This window comes from Leucopleurus acutus (genome assembly GCF_964270905.1).
Source record: "Leucopleurus acutus genome assembly, chromosome: 11".
NCBI classification, from domain to species: Eukaryota; Metazoa; Chordata; class Mammalia; order Artiodactyla; family Delphinidae; genus Leucopleurus; species Leucopleurus acutus.
In genome coordinates, this window is record NC_139152.1 from 98,696,810 (window position 1) to 98,718,980 (window position 22,171).

The 22,171-nt window shown below is 55.9% G+C and overlaps 1 protein-coding gene across 1 annotated transcript in view; it reads left to right on the forward strand.

The window, feature by feature from the left end:
* The window catches only part of PARVB (parvin beta), a 111,320-nt gene that overhangs the window by 78,876 nt on the left and 10,273 nt on the right, over positions 1-22,171 (forward strand). The window contains exons 5-10 of the mRNA XM_082850851.1: positions 3,538-3,678; positions 5,392-5,507; positions 8,583-8,641; positions 11,433-11,452; positions 17,887-17,948; positions 20,483-20,551. Of these exons, the coding sequence (XP_082706977.1) occupies positions 3,538-3,678; positions 5,392-5,507; positions 8,583-8,641; positions 11,433-11,452; positions 17,887-17,948; positions 20,483-20,551 (467 nt within the window). The remainder of the gene's footprint in view (positions 1-3,537; positions 3,679-5,391; positions 5,508-8,582; positions 8,642-11,432; positions 11,453-17,886; positions 17,949-20,482; positions 20,552-22,171) is intronic.

The following is a 22,171-nucleotide window of genomic DNA, read 5'->3' on the forward strand; positions in this document are numbered from 1 at the left end:
AATTCTGAAGTCTCATGTGTCGTGCTTTGACATACCACTGTTTGAAGAAGAGAACAATGGAAGAGAATATCCAGATATTAACAGAACGTCACTGGTCGTATTAATGATGTGCTGTTACCCTGATGAGGTGCATTAGTAACCTACGTGATCACGTGATCCTGGGGCCCAGGGCTGCCAGGAATGATACTGATGGAGGCATTCAGCTCTTTACTTTTCAAAGGCAGAAGCTAAAACGAAATAGGAGATTTTGGCCGAATGCCAGGCCAAAGCTGACTTCTGTGCATCTGTAGAGAGAAGAGGTCTGGGGACTGGGCCCGGGGGGGTGGTCAGTGGTCAGAGGAAGGGCCAGCACAGGCATCTGGAGGGTCCAGCCAGGAGAGAGGAGGAGAAGGCAGGAGTGAGGGCGATGAGGACAGATCACAGACCTCTGGGTGTGGCCAGCTGTGAGTCACTACACTAGTAGGCCCCCTGATGCGCCCCTCTCCTTAAGAGTAGATTCCGGGGGCAGCTGCCAGACCCTCTGCCAGGGCAAGTTTCAGGGGGTGTAACTCTCCTGCATTTGCAGTGTTGTCCAGGTGAGCCACCTGTGGGCAGTGACAACGCCCACGCTGGAGCATTGAGGCAGCTCCCGGGCTGGCTGTTGTCATGCTTCTGACTCATGACACACGCTTCTCCTCGTGAAAGGCAAGCCCTTCCTTGTGTAGTAAGTGTTCAAGCCCCGCATTCGGCCATCACTCATGTTTCCAGCCACCGCTGAGAATCCGCCCCATCTTCCTCTGTCCTTTCCATGCTAGGAAGATAGGGGTCCTGGCCACGCCAAAACCCTGAGCCGCCCCTGCAGTCCCGTCAGCGGGCAGAGTGATGCTGGTGATGAGGGCGGCCAAGGGCCTCGTTCTCTCCCACTTTGGGGAGTCACCTGAGACGCAGCCACAGGCGGCCCCCAGGCACGGCCAGCCTCCTTGGTTTCTGTTATCGGCTGAGTTGCGTCCCCCCCAGAATTCGTAAGACCTCGGGATGTGACTATATTTGGAGACAGAGTCTTTAAAGTTAAAATGAAGTTAGGGTGGGCCCTCAACCCATCAGATTGGTGCCCTTATAAGAAGAGGAGGGCTTCCCTGGTGGCACAGTGGTTAAGACTCCGCCTGCCAATGCAGGGGACACGGGTTTGAGCCCTGGTCCGGGAAGATCCCACATGCTGCAGAGCAACTAAGCCTGTGCGCCACAATGACTGAGCCTGCGCTCTAGAGCCTGCGAGCCACAACTACGAAGCCCACGTGCCACAACTACTGAAGCCCAAGCGCCTAGAGCCGCAACAAGAGAAGCCGCCGCAGTGAGAAGCCCGCGCACCACAACGAAGAGTAGCCCCGGCTCGCCGCAACTAGAGAAAGCCCGCGCGCAGCAACAAAGACCCAACACAGCCAAAAAAAAAAGAGGAGACTAGGATACAGACACACACAGAGGGAGGGCCAGCTGAGGATGTCTACAAGCCTAGGAGAGAGGCCTCAGGGGAGACCAACTCTGCTGTCACCTTGACCTTGGACTTCTGACATCCGGGACTGTGAGAAAGCAAATTTCCACCGTTTAAGCCACCCACCCTGCGGTACTTTGTTACGGCAGCTGTAGCAGGCTGATACCGTTTCCTTCCCTTCTCCGTGCACGACTCCTCCTCCCCCCGGCGTCATGGCAACCAGGTTTGGCTGGCGGCAGGGACCGCAGAGATGTGCCGGGCTCCCCATCACTCCCCGCGGGCGAGGCTCTAGGAACACCTGGCTCTCTGCAACCCTCCTTCCTCCCCCAGGGGCCCCTGCTCCGTCCTGTCGCTGGCTTTTGAGCACCTGGGGACGTGCTGTGTATTTTCCGGGGGTTCATATGGACAGACAGCTGTGGATGATTCCGCTAAGACCCGTTAGAAACAGATGGGGGGAAATCAGAACGCATAAACAGGAATCATTTCCCTCCTTTGTTGAGCTGCTTTGTTTTGCCGCGAGCACTCCCTGCGCCCCAAGCTGAGGTTCTTCAGGTGTGGCTGACTCCCCACTAGAGCTCTGTCTCCCGTGTCTGTGCTGCATCTGGTCCTGGGACAGTGCCTGGCGCACAGTAGGTGCTCAGTAACTGTTTTGTAAGCGAAGGAATGAATGAATGATTGGACTAACCCTGAGCCCAGCCGATGTTTTTGTGTCATGAGAGGATCCTGAAGGGGGGATATCGAAACTGCTTGTTCTTGTTCTCATCGAGGGAGGGGAGGATGGGGGAGACAGTGTTGACGGAGCAGGGGCCTCCGGAGAAAACGCCTTCCACAGAACTTTGCTGGGGAGTGCTGGCAGCAGCCCTGTGCCGGAGGCTCACAGCGCGTCAGGCTCCGTGCCCAGCACTTTGTCATCACCCTCCCGGTTCCTGATCTCGCCGTGTCCTATGACGTGGCTTCTGTTGTTGTGCAGAGATCTATCGGGGAACCCCGAGTCTTGGAATGAATGAATAGGCGGGACGCCTGGGGAGCCTTCCTCGCCTGCCCCTTAGCGGGTGTGGGGTGAGGCATCCCTCCTGCTCCGCTCCGGAGGGGAGTGAAGGCGCACGGGCTGGGGCTGGGATTCAGCTTCAGTCAATGAATCTTGAGCAGATGTGACCGTGCTCGTCAGCTCCTCCAGACTGCTCCCCGCTCACTCTTGGTGAGAAAATTGTCACAGGTCTCTGAATATCTCATAATCTTTCTTACCGTGGGGTCCAGCTGTTAGAGAAAGAAGAATTGGGAGCGAATGAGTGCAGGGAGGCTGAGGCAACCCCTGAGGGCCTTTCTATTTTCTCACCAAAGTTCTCTTCCCTCTGGGAACCCACTGGCCCAGGCTCTTCACCTCTGGTCCCTTCCCCGCAGGTCACCTCCTTACCTCCCAGCTGCGCCTTGAATCATCTTGTTCATTCTCTGTGCATATGCTGTTCCTGGGTGGGACGCCCACACTTTAATCCTTGAACTCCCCGCCCCCCTTTCATCCTGGAGTGATTTTCTTTCTTTCTTTTTTTAAAAAAACTTTTATTTATTTTTGGCTGTGTTGGGTCTTCGTTGCTGCGCGCAGGCTTTCTCTAGTTGTGGCGAGCGGGGGCTACTCTTTGTTGCGGTGCGCGGGCTTCTTATTGCAGTGGCTTCTCTTGTTGCGGAGCACGGGCTCTAGGCACGCGGGCTTCAGTAGTTGTGGCGCGTGGGTTCAGTAGTTGTGGTCCACGGGCTTAGTTGCCCCACGGCATGTGGGATCTTCCCAGACCAGGGCTCGAACCTGTGTCCCCTGCATTGGCAGGCGGATTCTTAACCACTGCGCCACCAGGGGAAGCCCGCTGGAGTGATGTTCTAAGGAAGAAGAGTGACTCGAAAGTTCAGAGTTCCGTGGCTCAGCATCCTGGCAGTCCCCGCTGTTGGCGATGACCTGCTCCACTTTGCAGCCCCACAGAGGATGGGGAGACCTCAATGCGGCCGGTTGACCAGGCGGCCCTGAGCCCCTCCAGCTTTTCCTGACACTCTGCCTTTTGCCCTTGTCCTTCTTGTTGCAGAAAAACTGGCAGACTGCAAGCTGAACGTGGCCGAGGTGACCCAGTCTGAAATAGGGCAGAAGCAGAAGCTGCAGACAGTGCTTCAGGCGGTGCAGGAGCTGCTGCGGCCCCACGGCCGGGCGCTCCAGTGGACCGTGGACAGTGAGTGGCCTCCAGGATGGGGGAGGGGAGCCCGGCCCCTGAGCTTCCTGCCGTGTCATTCGTCTTCCTGTCTGGCCTTGTGGGGTTTTTTTTTTCTTGACATCTTTCTTGGAGTCTAATTGCTTTACAATGCTGTGTTAGTTTCCGCTGTACAACAAAGGAAATCAGCCATATGCATCCGTATATCCCCATATCCCCTCCCTCTTGCGTCTCCCTGCCACCCCCCATCCCACCCCTCTGGGCGGTCACGGAGCGCCGGACTGATGTCCCCGTGCCGTGCGGCCGCTCCCCACTAGCCATCCGTTTTACGTTTGGTAGCGCGTGGATCAAATCCGCTCACACGCCTGCCCTGAGGGAGGTGGCCAGGAGAGGAGGAGTGTGTCAGTGAGGGACTTAGTCACGCCGGCAGTGCTCTGGTTTCCCCAAGCTTCAGGGCGGAGAGGCACCGTTTCTGGATCAAGAGAGACTTCCAGCGGAAGTCTTCCAGGTTTGGGTTATAAGACGGAAGAAGCTCTGTGGGGTTCTTGGAAGGACCCTCCACCCCGGATACCCATGGCACCAGCACCCAGTGAGCTGTGCTACTGGTGACTCACCGATGCGGGTCCTCAGAAGGTGATTCAGGCCGGCCCCCGGTGTATGTCTCAGAGAGCACCGGCGTTGGGAATACGTGGCATCACAGTATTTCCGGGCAGGACATAAACCCAGAAAAGTGAGGCACCGACGGGGACAGACTGGAAAGGGCTTTGTCCTGCTGCCCTCCGCCAGCACCGTCCCCACGGCAGGGCCGCCCGGAGCGGCTGAGATGCTCTCCCTGCCGCCAAGGGCCCCTGTTCTTGGGTGAGACCAAGGCTGCAGTCAGGTTCACCCCTGGCTTCTTGGCATCGAGACCTAGGACAGACCCAGGCCCACCTCCTGGGTTGCAGGGCTGGGGGAGGGGAATCAGTAAAGCCCTGGACGGCATGATGATAACCGTCCACATCCTAGAGGAGAGCTAGTGGCCGGGGCTGGCAACCAGGGCCCCAGGTGGGGCAGGAGGCACGTCTAACACCCCCAGGCACCGCTTGCCCTGCATAGCCTTCCCCGTGTAGACGGTTGATCGCATAGAGGGAGAACTTCAAGCACCCGAGATAATGATGCATGTCGTTGAGGTGGCTAAGTGCCCAGGTGACCTTTTTCCCGGTCTTTTCGCTTCTCTTGCGCTGACTGTATCCTCCTGCTCATTCCCTCTCTTCACCACCCAGTTCATTCCTTTGACAGACAACATGCTTTTGAAAGTGCTTGCACAAGTCACCTGAGGTCAACAGGAAAGAAAACGTTAGAAGCCAGCACTAATTCACCCAGGCTGTTCATCAGCTGTTCTCCGTTTTTCCATGGGCTGTGCTGCTGCCCGTGGTTTTCCTCTGAGGTCTCATTTTCACTCAGCGTCTTTATTGCCTCCCCCCCTCCCGCCCCCTTTTTTCCTTTTTAAATTCAAGTATAGTTGATTTACAATGTTGTGTTAGTTTCAGGTGTACAGCAAAGTGATTCAGTTATACACATATATATGTATATATATTTTTTCAGGTTCTTTTTCCTTATAGGTTATTACAAAATACTGAGTATAGTTCCCCATGCTATACAGTAGGTCCTTGTTGGTTTCACCGCCTTTTGGACGTGGGCTCGGGGTTCCTGTCTCATGATCTAAAGCAGCCCCCTTCCTCCCTCCCTGACTAGCGATTCACGGGAAGAACCTGGTGGCCATCCTCCACCTCCTCGTGGCCCTGGCCATGCACTTCCGGGCCCCGATCCGCCTTCCCGAACACGTCTCCGTGCAAGTGGTGGTCATACGGGTAAGTATCGCCAGCCCGGCGGTCGGCTTGCCCGCGGCTCTGCCCCAGAGGCTCCGTTGCTCGTTCCTCCTCTAGTTTGCATACTTTCTTCCTTTTCCCGTTAAGAGACTACCTTCTCTTTTTTCCTTTTGACGAAATGTATGCCTTACTCTGGCTTCAGAGTAAATGATGGAGCAGAAACAGTGGCGCTGATCTGAAGAGAGGCAGCTTCAAAGGCGTGAGTGCGTGGAGGTTCACTTTTCCACATTTTGCAAAAGAGCATTCATTTCCCTGCAAAGAATTCGGGCCTGTTGAATGAGCTTATTAGTCACTGGAGAGGGCTGAGACCAGCGGAATGAAACAGATACCCCGGTACCCCGATCAGAGCCTCTCTCTGTTCCCTCCCAATGACATCCATCATCCCCCATCATGTGTTTGAGGGTCGACTCTCTTGCTCCACTTGGAAAAACGTAACTGGGAGCCAGGGTCCTTCTGACGGAGGTGGAGACACCTTTCTTGTCGATTTCCCCTGCGTTCAGGGGCACAGATCCTGCCTTGGCTTCGTGTGTGCAGTCTTGTCCAGTAAGCGTGTATCAAGCACCTGCTGTGTCCCTGTTCCCCTCGCCCTGGTTACCGGGGACCCTGGATGAGGAAAGTGTGCTCGGGTCCCGAAGGCTCAGCTGCTTCTGCCAGAGCGTCAAGGTTACGCTCGGAACATGGATGTCTCTCGTGTTTCTGTTCCCGGAGATGTCCGGCTCCACACTCTCCTCTGGTTTTTAAACTTGTCAGTCCCGTGGTCTCTGCGGTCTGCAAGGCTCTGGCTGCTCCTGTGTTTTCCGAAGCCGTCTGACCCCTCCGTTTACCCCTGGAGCTTGGCTCCGACCTGATGGGCAGGAATGTTCCTTTCTGGCCTCAGGCGAGGGTTACCTGCCGTTTGGCCCCGTTTGCCTCCTAAAGGGGAATGTTTGTGGTCGGTGGTGGTGTCAGGGACAGGGGACCATTCCTGCCACCCTCGTCTTGGACTCAGGATGGTCTGCCGGGAAAGGCTTCTCAAGGACACATGAGCATATGGTTCCCAAACCCATGTACGTCAGACTCTGGGCCCTAGGAACACTCTGCAGCTCAGTAATTGGGGTATTTCCTTTCAGGCCTGCACTTTGGTCCAAGAAAATCTTTGGGGTTTGCAGAACGTTCTACTCGCCCGGGCAAACACTCGCTGGCGCGTCCTTCCTTGACCAAGGTCACAGGAGGACTCTTTGTGCCACTCCCAGAGCAGGATGAAGCGGGGAGGGGAGGCCCCTGGGGACTGGCTGGTCTCAGGTCTTAGAGCTGCCCCTGGCCTGTCCCTCTGCGCCTGGTTATCCAGTTGAGATGGGGAGATGTAAGAAGTGTGTCAGTTCGTGGAGGGATGGAGTGAGGGAAGGGTCGCGTTTGCTACCTGGCAGTGTGGCCTTGGGAAATCACTTGGTTTTCCTGAGCTGCAATGCTGTCCTCAAAAAATTGAGATTCTCCTACAGACTTTTAAAATATTCAGCCTTGGGACTTCCCTGGTGGCACAGTGGTTAAGAATCCACCTGCCAATTCAGGGGACATGTTCGATCCCTGGTCTGGGAAGATCCCACATGCCCCGGAGCAACTAAGCCCTCGTGCCGCAACTACTGAAGCCCGAGTGCCTAGAGCCCGTGCTCCACAACGAGAGAAGCCACCGCAACGAGAAGCCCGTGCCGCCGCAACTAGAGAAAGCCTGCACGCAGCAACGAAGACCCAACGCAGCCAAAAATAAATAAATAAATTAATTAAAAATATTCAGCCTCGTCTGCCCCATACCCAGCCCTGGGCCCGGTATCTAGTGGGTGCCTGATGTACATTTGATGTGTGGATAAGTGGATAAAATGTCTCCGGGCCTCCCCCGCCACCGCCCCCCGTGGGCACTTCTGAGAATCAGCCAGGGTGAGGCCATGGGAAAGCTGACGGCCCCCGACGCCTGGCTACTCCTCCTTCACTAGGACCAGTGGTGAGAGTTCCCTGGGAGGCCGAGCTCAGGAAAGCGTGGGGATCTTGGATCTCGAGAGGCGTCCAGGTGGGCTGCCCAGCAGGTAGTGAGCTCCCCCGTCCCTTGAGGCATTCAAGTATGGGCTCACGGTGGCGGTTGGGTTAGCAGGCTGCCGCGCTCCACCCTGAGGTCCGGGCACACCACCACCGCCTCCTTCCTCTCCCCCACCATCGTTGCCTCTCCGTACCTACCGGGCTCTGGGACAGGTGTGTCGCACACCGTGTTAGTGTCCTAGGGCTGCTGTAACAAAATCCCACAAACTGGGTGACTTAAAACAGATGTTTGTCCTCTCACATAATAGAGGCCTGAAGTCCGAATCAGGGAACCGACAGGGCCCCTCCGCAGGCTCTAGAGGAGGGTCCTTCCTTCCCTCCTCCAGCTTCTGCCGGCTGCCGGCACCCTCGGCTGTCCTGGGCTTGTGGGCACATCCCTGCAGTCTCTGTCTTCATCATCACGTGGCCTCTTCCGTCTGGTCTGTGTTCCTATGTCTCTATCTTCTCTTCTTCTAAGGACACCAGTCACTGGGGAGGACCCACCCTAGTCCGTTATGCCCTTATCTGAACTCATTACATCTGCGAAGACCCTATTTCCAAATGAGGCCCCATTCTGAGGCTCTGAATGGACGTGACTTCCGGGGGGGACCCTGTTCAACCCGGTGCACGTGTGTCGTTTCATCCGATGCCTCCCTTCTGTTACGTATGTCCCTTCATGCTCTTCGCCTTTCCCAGCTGCAGGGCGTCGAGGAGTTCTTTGGGAGCGGAGATGTTTCTCCTGAGACCTCCCACAGCTGCCAGCTCTCAGAGGGCAGGAGAGCAGGGGGGCAGGGGTGGGGCAGGTTCCAGCCACCAAAGGGTCACCCGTGTGGCCCCCTGCAGTCCATCCCCCGAGCATAGCTCGGGTGTGGTGCCGAACCTTTGTTTAGTTCTCTGTTGTCCCCAGGCTGGCCTCCTGGCCCTGGGGCCATCTGTCCACGGCCTCAGCTGCCCGCCTGCTCTGTCTGTCTGCCCAGGTGTTGATTTATTTGTTCATTTTGGGGTTTTCAGAAGCGGGAAGGCCTGCTGCACTCCAGCCACGTCACGGAGGAGCTGACCACGACCACCGAGTAAGTGGACCTGCTGCTCTGCCCCCAGGCCCTGCTCCAGCCGGGGACCCGCACACACAGGGGGCCGTTTTCCCCTCCATGTTCCTTGACCTTGAGATGGGATTTTATCGCAAGCATCCACCCTAGCTTTCTATCCTCCGTGCACTTTCTTCAAAGTTTGTTTTGTTTTTGTTTTGCTGAGGAAGGGCAAGATAGCAGTTTGGTTTGGTATTTAAATGAGAAATTCTAGATCTTTTATTTCTTCCCCAGTAGAAAAATGATCAAATATGTGTGACGTAGGCGTTAGAACTTATTTACGCTGCCTGAAATCTTCTCTGGAAAGAGACCGGGAATAATAAACAAAGAAAAATGTCACTGAGCACTTTCAGAATCTCTTATAAGGGAGAAAAGGTTGAGGGAAAATTTAAAACGGTGAACTTTCATATGGTGGGTATGCTAAACACTTCAAAGTTTTTAATGTTGGAACTAAGTTATTCTCCAAAGACTTTGGACTGTCACTCCTTACTTTGGAAGGTGAGCTTTAAGAATGCTGAGAGGCGGGTGGGGGAGAGGTGTTTAGAATGGTCCAAGGGAACTGTGGTCCTGATTCATCTAGCCGTCTGTCTTAGCCCCGTCAGGGGGAGGGAGCCACGCCTCTAAACTAGAATCTTCCTTTGATGAGATAGTCCTGAGCCGTCCCTTGCCTCTTAGAGAAGGCCAGAGGGCAATTTTTAAGAAGTCTAAAAGGCTTCAGATCTGTTGAAAATAGCAAATCAAATGGCTCTATTTTGCGTGTGGTTTTTAGGAGGCATACCCTGTGAAGTATCCTTAAAATTCACTGCCTTTGTGCCTCCCGACTAAACCTGTTTCAGATGAAACAGAGCATTAAAAATGGATCGTCTCAGCTCACCCACCTGCTCAGTTCACGGAGTGATTAATTACTGTGTCATGAATTCATGTATGGTCTTTCAAGAAGCGAGCTGACACAGGAAACCGCTCCTGGCGTGGGAGCTGTCAGGTAGATGGGAGAGACGTGCGGCCTGGCGTGCGGCCTGACGTGTGCGCACATCTGTTCCAGGCCCACGGGAGGGGGAGGGGGACGTGGTGCTAAGCCCGGCACGGGGGGCCTCGGGCAGCCCGCTCGGCCCATTCAAGAGCAGGAGGAGGGCGGCTTGGGGGAGTCAGGGGCGCACTGGCATCTTACTTACCCATCATTGTGTGACAAACCACCCAACCCAAGGAGCTTAAAACATCGGTCATTTTATTTGCTGACAGGGGGTCAGCAGTCTTGCGGGTGGTGCTGGCCGGTGGGGGCCACTGTCCCTCCCTGTGTCTCTCGTCCTCTGGGCTTCCTCCCTGGTGCCCACAGGGTCCCCAGAGAGTGAGAGGGCAGCTGCAGGTCCCTGGACCCCTGCATGCTGTGTCCCCACCTTCTGTGGGTCAGAGCAAGTCAGTGGTCACCCTGGATGGGAGGGGGAAGGCAGATGGCCCACCGAAGGGGGCGACGGCCAGGCCTGTGGTGGGGGGCATGTTGGGGGTTGTGCAGCGATGGGAAGAGGCTGTGCTTGGCCTTCCCGGTCTCGCAGAGGGTGAGGGAGCCCTGAGAGGGCGGCGGGGGGCAGTAGGAGCTCTGTCACCAGAGCCGGCCCCTGGGAGCGTGGCCTCAACGATTCACAGCAGCACCCGGGCAGAGGGCCTGCTTGGACGCCCAGAGGCTGAGAGGACGCAGTTCCCTTCCTTGAGGGCTGGCAGTCTAGCTGTCAAGAGAGGTTGTGTCTGTAGAAATGTGAAACCCAACCCAGGGGCCTTATGGGAAGTGTCGTGTGACCCTCAGGAAATTTCAGGGGCGGGGGAGCACCCCAAAGTCATAGTGGAGAGAGGTTTCCAGCAGAGGCCGACCAGCCTCCTGCCTGGTCTCCCGGGCTCCAGGTTTGCTCTGTCCTATGGGTCACCTCCTCCAGGAAGCCCTCCCTGTTTGCCAAGCAGGAGTGGCTGCCTTCCTTTTAGTTCCTATAGCATCTGCTGTATGTCAGATTTCTGGTGCACGCGGGCTGTGTGGAAATGTGGGCTCATGAGTCTCTCTCACCATCAGGCGTCATGCGGGTGGGGCCATGCGGTGTTTGTTTCTGTATCTCCGTGGCCTGCACATAGTAGGTGCTCGAGAGACTCTTTGTTAAATAATATGGAGGCAAAGAACTTGAGTCTAGAGGGATTTGGGGATCAAGCAAAGGTCTCTTTGCCTCTCAGGACGCTAGTACACAGAGGGCATTCGTGATCTCAGATCCTCAAGGAGGAAGCAGCTGCCTGTCCTTCGTGGTTTCAGCTCTCACCTTGAATCAGGGCCCAGCCGGTGGTTCTCCAGCATCCTTTAGTTTTGTGATTCCTTGGAAGTACATCGTGCTCGTTCCCAGAAATGTGACCTCTGGGTAATCTGCACTCTTGTATTTTAAAGTTTAAACTCAAGGTTTAAACTCACGGTGCTGGAAGACCCGTTTTCTGCTAAAATGCGCTCTGCGTTAACCACTCCCGTGATTAAACAGCCCCCAAATGGCATTAAAGGGGTGGTTTAAATAATCATGGCTGTTTGCTGCAGGTCTTGTGCAAACAGTGACAATCTACATAAGCCCCTCTCGTTTGTAATTAGAGCGGGAGAGAATTTATCACAATGTGACTTACATTTATATAAACAACCCTTCGACTGGGCAGTAGGGGGCTCCGACTTGCCGGTCACCTCCGCCGCCTTCTACCGTGCTGCTTATTCGACGGGGTTCTGAGCAGCCCGTCTGATGGTCCTCTCTGTTCTTGTTTGCAGGTTGATGATGGGTCGGTTTGGTAAGTAACCCAGGGGTTGGGGAGAGGGACTGGGGAGTCTGAGGTCGCCGGGCACTGTGGGGCTGCCCCAGGAAGTCACACAGGGGCAGCAGGGCCCCGGGTGGGTTTTGGCATGTGGTTTGCTTCTCAGAGCTGTGGGAGCCAGGGCGGGGATAAGCAAAGCACGGTGGAGGGAGTGAACCAGGATAAAAGGGGGGGTGGCGATGTCCCAGTGAATACAGAGCATAGTCAGCTAGCCGGAGGGACCTTCCTTACGGGATGTATTTTCGTATATAGTTTTCCACCTTAAAATCTCCAGCTTAACAGACCTTAGAGTCAGGCAGCCTTGGCTCTGGTCCCAGCTGGGTGGCCTTTGGCCCGCTCCTTCACCTCTCTGTTCCCCATCTGTGAGATGGGACCTCGGGGTGGTTGAGAGGATTTTGTGAGACAATCAATGTTCGCCCTATTTGGCCCAGGGCCCGACTCTCTCTCTATTCGTGTTGGTTTCTCTATTACTGTTACCGCTAGTAATAATAAACTCTTGCTGTTCCCAAGGAACTGTTCCCTGCCCCGTTAAAGGCCCATGACCCCATCTTCATCTCAGCGAGGGATGGCAAATAAAGGGGCCGCTTGTGGCGGTGTATAGGCCCTTAGGGATGGGAAGCCCCAAGCTCTTGGCCGCAGCAAGAAGCAGCCTGTGCCAGGCTCACCGCTTTGGGGAATATTTCAAAACAAGAAGCCCTCCACCCCCCCAGATACCGGGTTCTCCAGGGAGCAGAGAGGGGAGCGTGGCTGTTAGAAGGAGAAGTGGAAACCAAATAGAAGTTCCCCCCCGTGCCTTGTGAGCCTGCCAGCTGGAGCTGGTCCCTAGCTGCGGGGGCCTCGGGGTGAGGGGTGCACCCCAGAGGCACCCACGGGCTTGGCCACGGGGCCTCTGTGACCTCATGGCGATTATGGGGACGGATGCCACCGCTGCCCCTCGTGTACAAAGAGGGGATGCAGCTCTTTAGTTTTCAAAAGTCTTGAACCAGAGAACATGCAGCAATTAAATGTCCTTAAGTAGTTCTTGAGCCGTGCTGGGCAAATTCAGTCTTCACTATTTTTTTGAAGTAGCAATTCAGTTCTTTTTAATGGCTTTATTATTAAAAAACATTTTAAAAGGGAGAGGAAAGGAAGCCTCCTGTGTCCAGTTGCTGAGGGCGCAGACAGGGTGGGGAGGGCAGCTCCCAGGGCGGCATGGGGCGCGCAGAGTGGGCGACGTGGGCGGCTTGGCCCTGCCCTGGGTCTGGGTGGGGGCCCGTTGGGAGGGGGGCCTGGAGCGCCCTTCTGTCGCTTCCCTGTCCTTTCTGCATGGAGGGGCTCAGAGCCCGTGGCCTGTAGAGGCCCAGAGGTGACCTGAGCGGGGCCCTGGGAGCATCTTTAAGTGTTGCTTCGTTTTCTGTGTGTTTTCACTTCCCTGGGCGGCATGGGCCTGGTTTGAGGTTTGGGGGCTCGGGGAGACTCAGTTCAGCTGGGGGCTACGCGCGGCCTCCCGTGCAGAGGGGTGGAAGCTCGGCCAGGAAGGCCCTGGCAGCCCTGAGAAGGGGCCCTGAGGGTCTGGTGGCCAGGGGGGCGGCTCCTTCTGAGAGCCACCGGAGACGGCGGAGCGTCAGGGGGCTGTGACACCCTGAGAAGCCGAGGAGTCGGGAGTCGTTCTCAGAACGTTCGAGGCCGCCCATGCTCGTGAAATGCAAACAGGTAATTAGTGGGTGACAGGCGACTCATCTGCCCCCAGTTTTGGCTTCTGCTGACACAGGCCCCGAGGCCTCCTGGTTACCCAGATATGCGGCAGCTTCCGCTGGCCCTTCTCCCGCGGCAGCCTTCGGGGCCCCCAGAGCCCCACGGCCCTGCTGAGGTTGAGGTCGGACCCCATCACCTCCCTCCGGGGTGCTGGTCCCCCGATGGTCCCTCGAGCTGGTTCCTCTGCACCCCTCAATCTTCTCACTGCCCCCAGCTTGCCGCAAGCTAAAGCCGCAGCCCTTGCCGGGGCCTCCCAGACCCCCTTAGACCACCCCTCCTCTCTGCCCTCCTTGCTCCGCCTGCATGTCTGTCACCCACAACAGCACCCCGGGGCTCCCCCTTCCAGCTTTTTTCTTTTTAATTTCTTTATTTAATTTTGTTTATTTTTGGCTACGCTGGGTCTTGTTGCTGCGTGCAGGCTTTCTCTAGTTGTGGCGAGCGGGGGCTACTCTTCATTGCGGTGCGCGGGCTTCTCACTGCGGTGGCTTCTCTTGTTGCAGAGCACGGGCTCTAGGCGCACGGGCTTCAGTAGTTGTGGCACGAGGGCTTAGTTGCTCCCGGCATGTGGGATCTTCCTGGACCACTGCGCCACCAGGGAAGCCCCCCTTTCCAGCTTTTGTACTCTCAGTAGCCTCGGCCGGAAATGCTCTCCCTCTAGATCCCCCCGTGGCTCACTCCCTCAGCATCTCCAGCTCCACTTACCAGGGAGGCCCTCCCTGAGCCCCCGGCCTGAATCACCATCCGTCCCCTGGCTTGCCACCCCCCGCCCACCTGCTTAATGATTTCTTTATTCACCTCTTTGCTCACTGGGAGCACTTTGCTTTGCGCCCTGCCTGCCAGGCTCAGGGGGTCTGGACAGTCGGGGACCCTCGCTTGGCCCTTTGCTCTTTCCCTTCACATGTGGCTCCTTGAGCTGTGAGCATCCTGTGGGCTGGAGCATGTCTCCCCCGAGTGCAGCCCCAGCCCTGGGCTGCACACGTTCCAGAAGCTTCCGAAACAACAGGCAGACCCTCTTTGCTTGGCTAATGTCTGCCCGGGGCAGGGGTTGTGGGGGCGGGTAGCTTCACTAGGAGCCGAGTTCTCGGCCTCGGCGGTGGGGGATGGGGGGGTGCACGCTGCACCTCCCCCAGGAGCCCCCCTCCCCCTCCCCGCCTCCTGCTGGCATCACTGTCCTGGCTGAAGTGGATGCGAGGCCCTTCTCTCCCCAGGGGAGCTGGGGAGCTGCAGCCTGATCTCCATGGCAACGGGCTTGCCGGCTGCCTCTCCTCCGCAGGCGCCCCTCCCCCTCCCGGGCTTCAGGAAGTTGGGGAGGAGAGGAGAAGCTTTCTCCCTCTTCTTCCTGGTCTCCTTGTAGCCCCTGGTCTCTCCCCATCGCACCTCCCCGTTTCTGCTAACACCGCAGCTGGATCACGCCATTCCTGGTCACCACCCTCCACAGCTGCTCACCCTCGAGGGACCCAGCCCTCTTAGCCTCCCCCCTCCGCAGGCCTCCCCCTCTGGAGCCCGCTCTTGGCTTTCTGCTCCCTCTGCCTGGAACGCCCTTGCTCCTTCTCTTGCCCTGGCTCAAACGTCGTGGCTCCCGTGCGAAGCCTTCCTCTGACCCCGGGCCTGTGTCCACGTCCCCAGGCTCAGGTGCCTCAGAGAGCAGGCCGGTCACACGGAAGAGGGAAGCGGCTGGAATATCGAACGATGAAGGGCTGCCCCTCAGGCCCCGTGTTGTGTGCGGTGGGGAGTACTGGGGTCTGGGGCAAATGGGGGAGTCTGTGCCCCCGCTTCCACGGGCGGCTCGTTGATCTGGGGAGAGCGGGGAAGAAGGTTCACTGTTGCCTCAGCTTCCATTTCTTCAAGAGGGTCCAGAAATTCAGAACGTTTGGACAGATCTTCCAACTTAAAAAACGTTGACTCAATCAAAAACCCCTTTGTTTGGAGCAAACTAAGCGGCCCTGAAAGTTGACCTTGGGTGGCCACTGGGGCCCCTGGCTGATTCGGCCGCTTTCTGCATCTTGCAGGCCTCTCTGGTACCCGTGCTTTTGTACTGTCTCCCGCAGCCTGCGCCCCTCCCGGGGGCGGGATGGCTCCCTGTTCATCCCTGTGACTGCGGGGTAGGATGAGAAGGCATCAGGGAACTGAGCATCAGTGACGCACCTGCCCGGCGGTGGCTTGGCCCTTTATTCACCATCTTGCTTAATTCTTACACTGACGGCGAACCTCAGGACTGTTTTCACTCGGGCCTTATGGCAGGAAGCGCTTTGCCTGCGTCACGGGCACCAGGCTCTCAGCTGTATCTGTTTTCATTCCCAAGGCCACACACACCCGGCCGTGATGCCATTTAGTCCCCCGGGTGCAGGTGAGCGGGGCGCAGGGGCGCTGGCCTCCAGTCCCTGCGATGGCTCCTCTGCCGCCCTGACTCTGCCACCCGGCTGACGTCAAGGCTGCTCTCCTCCTGGGGGTTTTCTTAAGCTGCATTCAGAGTTTGTGTTTTGCTTTGTAGAGATTTAGCTTTTCTCCCCCGCTCTTAGCAGACTGTCTTTTTGAGTATAATCCGACTTAGAGGATTATAAAAATAATTTACAGCTGCTGCGGTAGGCAAGCTGGATGAGGGAGTTCTGCGGGGCCGGGCCTCTTGGTCGCTGTTGGCCTTTAGGTGAAAAAGTGGCGTGCCCCTCTCCCGAACGCACTCCCCACCCATGTGTTACACGTGTGTGTGCACACCACACACACCGCACACACCGCACACACACGCCTTCCTCTTTGCCCCTCACCTTCCTTCCTGCCACCCGCCCCCGAGGCCGAGGAGGCGGCTACCTGGTCTGGGCTGGACGAGGGCGTGAGCCGCCTGCCGGGGCCCTGGCCTGCGGGTGCTGAGAGCATGTCTTTTGGGGCAGCCTCGGGGGAGTGGCTGGGATGCCTCCTTCGGAAGCCCCAGCTCCGGCTCACCGAGTCCCGACCTGCCTGCTCTTTGCCATTTCTCCCCACACCCCTCTCCCTGGGTCAGGCAGCGTTGTCCTGAAGCAGGCCCTGGGTTATCTCTGGTTCTGGGCTCCAGCCCCCTCCAGACACGTGGAGGGGTCTTCCTACCCCAGCGCCCCAGCACACCATGCTAGCGTTTGGGTCCAGGCCCCAGCAAGTAATAGAGGGCGTCTCTGCTGGCTGAGGTCGTCTGAGCAGATACCACCCACAGGCAGCCTGGGGGGATGGGTGGCTTCTTGAGGACAGGAGTGGGGGCCCCAGGGCCTTCCAGATGCCCTCCTCCCCCAGCCCCTCGGGCCTGGCAGCGACTCCCCACAGTGCTGTGTCCACCCTGGAGACCTCAGCCCTCCTGCCTGGGCTCCAGGGCACAATGGGCTCTGCTCCCATGTGACCCGCCATGGCAGCGTCTGGCTAGAACCAGGCCCCCGGCCCCCAGCCAGCCCTGCTCCTGTCTTGTCCACTGAGAGCTATGTTGCCTCGGCCTCCCGTGACCTCACAACTGAAAGCGAAGGGGCTGATCCTGTGTTAATTTGGAGGACATGGTTGAGCCCAGGAGTGGCGGTTAGAGTGGGTCTGGGTCCCTGGCAGAAGGAAGGTCCCTGGGACACGGTGGAACGGGTCACTTCAGGCCCTGCAGGTGCTCCAACAGAGGTGGACACCCCGGGGGGAACAGCTGGAGAGGGATCCTGAGCAGACTTCCTGGCTCTTTCCTTTGTTCTGAGCACTGGCTGTGGGCCCTTCACTGTTCTGGGGCTGGTGACAGTGCAGGGAACAAGTGAGACAGTGATCCTGCCTGCAAGGAGCTGACAGTCCAGCAGATAAAGAAAAATAAAATGTGCTCTCAAGTAGCGAATAGGTGCTATGAAAATTGCACCAGGGTAAGAGGACAGATAGCAGAAGTGGGGTGCTCCTTTAGAAGCAGATGGTCCTGGAAGGTCCCTCAGAGGAGGTGACACCTCAGAGCAACCTATGGCAGTGAGGCTGGTCAACAGCAGGTGCAAAGGCCCTGCGGTGGGCGTGTGATGGTGGAGCAGGGGCAAGCTGGTGGGTGGAGTGAGGTCAGGGAGGGTGAGTGCGTTGCGGGGGGAGGTGATGCTGAGCTCGCTGGACCCTATGGGCCCATGAGAGAGGGAGTGAATTTTATCCTAAGAGTGATGAGACGCTGGTGGATAGTTTTAGTCCGGGCAGGGATGGGGAGGGGCAAGAAATGATCCAGTTTACACTTTAAGGGGCTGCGAGGGAGAATGGATGGGAGGGGCTGGGCGTGTAGGAGGGAGACCGATTAAGCAGGAAGTTGTAGCTGCCCACCGCCCCCGGTGAGGGGAGATGGGGCTTGTATGGGGTTGGCAGCCATGACCAGCGGGGGCGGTGGTCAGATTTACTGAGAAGATTTACCAGTAAGACAAGGAGTGTGAGGAAAGGGAGGGGGCAAGGACGCCTCAAGTCCTAGGATGTGATGGGGGCAGCTGTCCAAACGCTACCCCCGTATTGTAGGTTGAAAGATAGAAACCAAGTTAGACGGACCCTTCAGAGCATCTTTTCCTCGGTTTTGCTGCTCATCAGCACCCGCCCCTCGGTTCTGGCAGGAACGCAAAGGATTCTGGGCAGGCTGAACATCAGAGGGATTAGAAGCTGCCTGGCCCCCGGGTGGGTGGGGATTAGAGCTGCACGGGTGTCTCCTTAAACCCTTCTCTGTGTCTCTGCAGAGCGGGACGCCTTTGACACGCTGTTCGACCACGCCCCGGACAAGCTCAGTGTCGTGAAGAAGGTGAGCTCTCTATCCAGCTGTGTTTCCCTCTGTCCCTGGGCTTTTCTTACGCATGAACACTCCGTGCAGGGAAGAAGGTGGGAAAATGTTTGAAATCTCTGAAATGTTTGCCACATGGATTGAAGTGTAATTATTCAAAAGCGTAACTGCGGTGCATAAAATTAGCACCTTTTAACTCAGCATCTCTGCTCCTGGGTATCTTCCTGCCCACCCACCCCGCTGCTGTGGAGTGAATTACCCCACCGGCACCGGGGGGCGGTTCATTCCGAATCAAGGCTTTTTTTCAATGTGGAAATGTTTTTCAGCGTGTCAGCTTGCTGGCTCGGGCTGGCCTCGTTACATTGAAGCCGCATTCACGACGTGCCTGGTAAACGAGCAGGCGTTGCTAGCAGAGCTGTTCTGAGCTGCATTTGGCCCGTCTCTCCCAGACGGGAGCACGGAGGAGAGGCCCTTCCTCAGCCCAGGCAGCCTGCTGGTCGGTCTACGGATGGACAAAACCGGACAAAACCGTGTGAACGAGGCTCCGGAGTCAGGCTGGGGAATAGCGAGCTTCCAAGGGGATCTGCCCGGAAGCCTTGCTCTCCGTCCAAAAGAATCAAGACTCGCTGCACATCGAGTTATCTGAGCATCTGTAGACCTCTCATTCAGGAAGGCAGCAGTGGGATGGATCTGAGCCTATAAAATCTGAGCCCTTAACCCTGGGGAGAGAGCTCTCTGTCTTGGACAATTTCCCCACACAGGTTTCTTAATGCAGGACTTCTCAGAGCCTTTAATATGCTGACATGCTTTGCAATTCTCCAAGAGGGGGCTTAGTAGGAAGCATTTTCCAAGCATGTTTGTCCGTAGTGAGATCTGTTTATTTATTTGGGGATAGAACATATTAAATTCCCATGGAACCCATGTTTGGAAAATGTTGGTCCAGGCTGGGACAGTGAGATTGTTAGTTCTTGAAGCACTTTGCAAAAGGCTGGCAGAACCATCCCAGTGGTCCTTCTGGGGCGGAGCTGTCTTAGCATTCTCGGGTCACGAGAGACATACCCTGGGGCCTCAGAGCATTGCCCCCCGACCCGCCCCCGGCCACATCCGACCCCCAGAAACCTGACGGAACGTATTCAGTGGATGCACAAGAAGAGGATTCATACCTGCCACGATCCCCCCTCCGCCCACTTACAGGCTGTGTGACCTGGGCAGATTATAACCCCTCGCGGCAGGTTTCCCATCTGTCAGGACAGAGGCAGACGCTGTGAGAATACGACGCGACCTCCCTGTGCGAGGACCTGGCTCGAAGTAGATAGTTGCTAGGTGGAGTTGAATGTGATGTGGAGTAATGTTGTCTTTCGGTAGATCTGACGCTGATTTATTCTTTGAAAAGGAACGCTGGGGGGACCCCAGCACTGACCAAGACAAAATCCTTTAGTTTCCCGACAGCTTCCTGCTTCCAGTCTGGCCCTTTCCCACTCCCACACTGGGAACTGTTGTGTTCGGGGCTCCCGTCCACCTCTCCAGGTCCCTCCAAGGTCATGCCCTCCTACTCTCTCCCATCCCGCCCACATCCAGCCGCAGCCGGAAGGTGCCGGAGGGTTCGCACGTGTGTACGTGGCCTGGGTGGCTGCTCCGCCCTCTCCCCACACTCTCATCTCCCACTTGGCTCACCCCCCAGCTCAAATGCTACCCCCCTGCGCCACATCTTCCAGGGACCCACGCACTTCTCGTCAACACCCCCCGCCCCGCCCCGCCCCGCCCCGCCCCGCCATTGTGTGTTTCAAGGGCTTTGTCGTTTCTCTCGATTCTCCGTGGCCTCCGCTGGGTGTGTATGTGGAGAATCGTGCCTCGGACTCTTCAGGGTGGGGCTCTGTCTTAGTTACTGTCTCGTGTCTCTAGCGAGAAGCAAAGTGCCTGGCACATGGTAGATTTGGGTGGAATGAAAAAGGGATGACATCATGTCCAGGGTAGGCAGAGGTGGGGTTGGTGTTGAGTTTCCATGAAAGTTGGGTTTGATTACCAAGAAAAGTTACACGTGGCAAGTTTTAAACTTTTGCCAGAGAGGGGAAGCCAGTGGCCCTATGTACATATAAACCAGGGCTCAGAAAATCTCTGGCGTTTCATCCTTTACTGACACTGTGATGGGTGTGGCCCCAGGCAGCCTTTCTCTCTCAGTCTTTTGTAGTTCAAGGTTACATCTAGCCTACATTTAAGCATTTATCTCCCCCTGACAGTTATATCCTTCTTGAGGGCACTGATTATTCTTCTGTAGGGTTGTTAAACGTGGTATGTGTGTGGATTGCGTGTGTGCACATGGGCTGGGGAACAGAGATGTACGTTTCTTCCCCAGCTGGGATAGATTTAGGCATTATCCCATTAAAACCAAGGGTTATTGTAAGAACATTTCGCTTTAAACACGAGCATTTTATTTTAGCAAACAGAGGAGATGATGGAAGCGTTGCATAAAGCCAGTGATGGCAAATGTCACATCTGTCCCCCAACGTGGGAGCTGGATCTCTTGCTCACGGTTCCCGTGTCGCTTTGCTTTGCAGTCTCTCATCACATTTGTGAACAAGCACCTGAACAAGCTGAATTTGGAGGTGACGGAACTGGAGACCCAGGTAAGCTGTGTTCTGGGCTGAGGGACCCTTTGTCCGGTGTCATTTTCAGCCGGCTTTCTGATCCCCGGCGGGCCGTGTGAACAAAGTGTGTTCGTCTAACAAGGAATGCCCATCCCACAGCCAGGAAAGCCCCAGCCCCAGCCATCCTGGCCTTCCCCCAGACCCTCTGTCTTAATTTCTTGGGGCTACCTCAGCTAGTACCTTAAACAACAGACATTTATGTCTTCATAGTTCTGGAGGTCGGAAGTCCCAGATCAAGGTGTCTGCAGGGCTGGTTCCTTCTGAGGCTCTGAGCAGGGGTCTGTTCCAGGCTCTCCCCCGCCTCCTGGTGGCTTGCTGGTAATTTTTAGCGTTCCTTGGGTCATTAGATGTTTTCATCCCGGTCTCGGCCTCCTTGTGGGTGTTGTATCCAAATTTTCCCTTTTTGTAAAAACACAGTCGCGTTGGATTAAGACCCACCCTAATGACCTCATCTTACCGTGAGGACTTCCGCAAAGACCCTGGTTTTCCAAATAAATTCACGGTCACAGATTCTGGGGGTTAGGATCCCAGCACATCTTTTTTTGGGGGGGGGGATACAATTCAAGCATAACACCCTCCAAGATGCCATCGCACCTTCACCAAAGAGCCTGTGCGTGTACGGGTCCCTCAGTCTGGAATGTCCCGGCCCCCTCTGCTTCTGCTGTCGGTGGCCGTCCTGCACGCAGCGCAGCGGCTGGCACCTAGCGAGTGCTTGCTGATATCCCTCTAATGGATACGCACAAAGCATTTCTCCTACAGTAAGTATAGAAAGTAGACTGCCCCACCCCCACTCAGAGCGGAAGCACCATCGTGAAAATATGTTTCGAGTGCTCGGCAAGCATTAAAGACAAAATATAATTTTCCCGGGATTAGCTGCGTGCCTGAATTTGGCGTCTTTTGTGTTCTCAGTGCCGATTTCTCTAATGCGCAGCTGATGCTTCTCAGACCCCTGGGCGATGGCATTCATTCCTTTCTCTTTCTTTAACTCTTCTCATTTGCTTTTCTAATTAAAAAAGTAATTCAGGTTCATTGTAGAAATGTCTGAAAATGCAGATAAGCAAAACAAATAAAAGTCATCCGTAATCCCATCACCCAGGGATAGCGGTGCCGGGGATTTTATTCCACGTCATTTCTCTGCACGGGTAGCTCATCGTGGGCAGCACGGGTCTGTGTTTGAAAGCCGAATGGGCCGTTTTTAATGTGTATATTTATTTGTGCATTGTTTGCAAACACACTTATTTTTTTATCCGTTTACTAAAACATTGCACATTTATCCTCTGATTATTGGCGGCTTGAAATCCTAACAGTCCAGAAGTGTACTCATTGAAAAGCAACAGTCCTTCTGTCTACTGCCCCTAAACTCTCCCGTCATCCTCTCCAGAGGTAATGAACTACAGTTAATGGCCGGATGTGTATTTTTCTAGATGGTTTGTAGGCGTAAGTGTATTTTTTGAAATGGCAATGGGTCCTCCTGTACAGCTGTTTTGTAAAGTGTTTTTTGTTACTGAATAGTGTGGGCATGTTCTTGTGTGAGTGTGTACGTGTTTCTGTCTAGTCCTTTTTGTGTTGTCTGGGCTGTCTGTCTGTGTTTGTCACTTT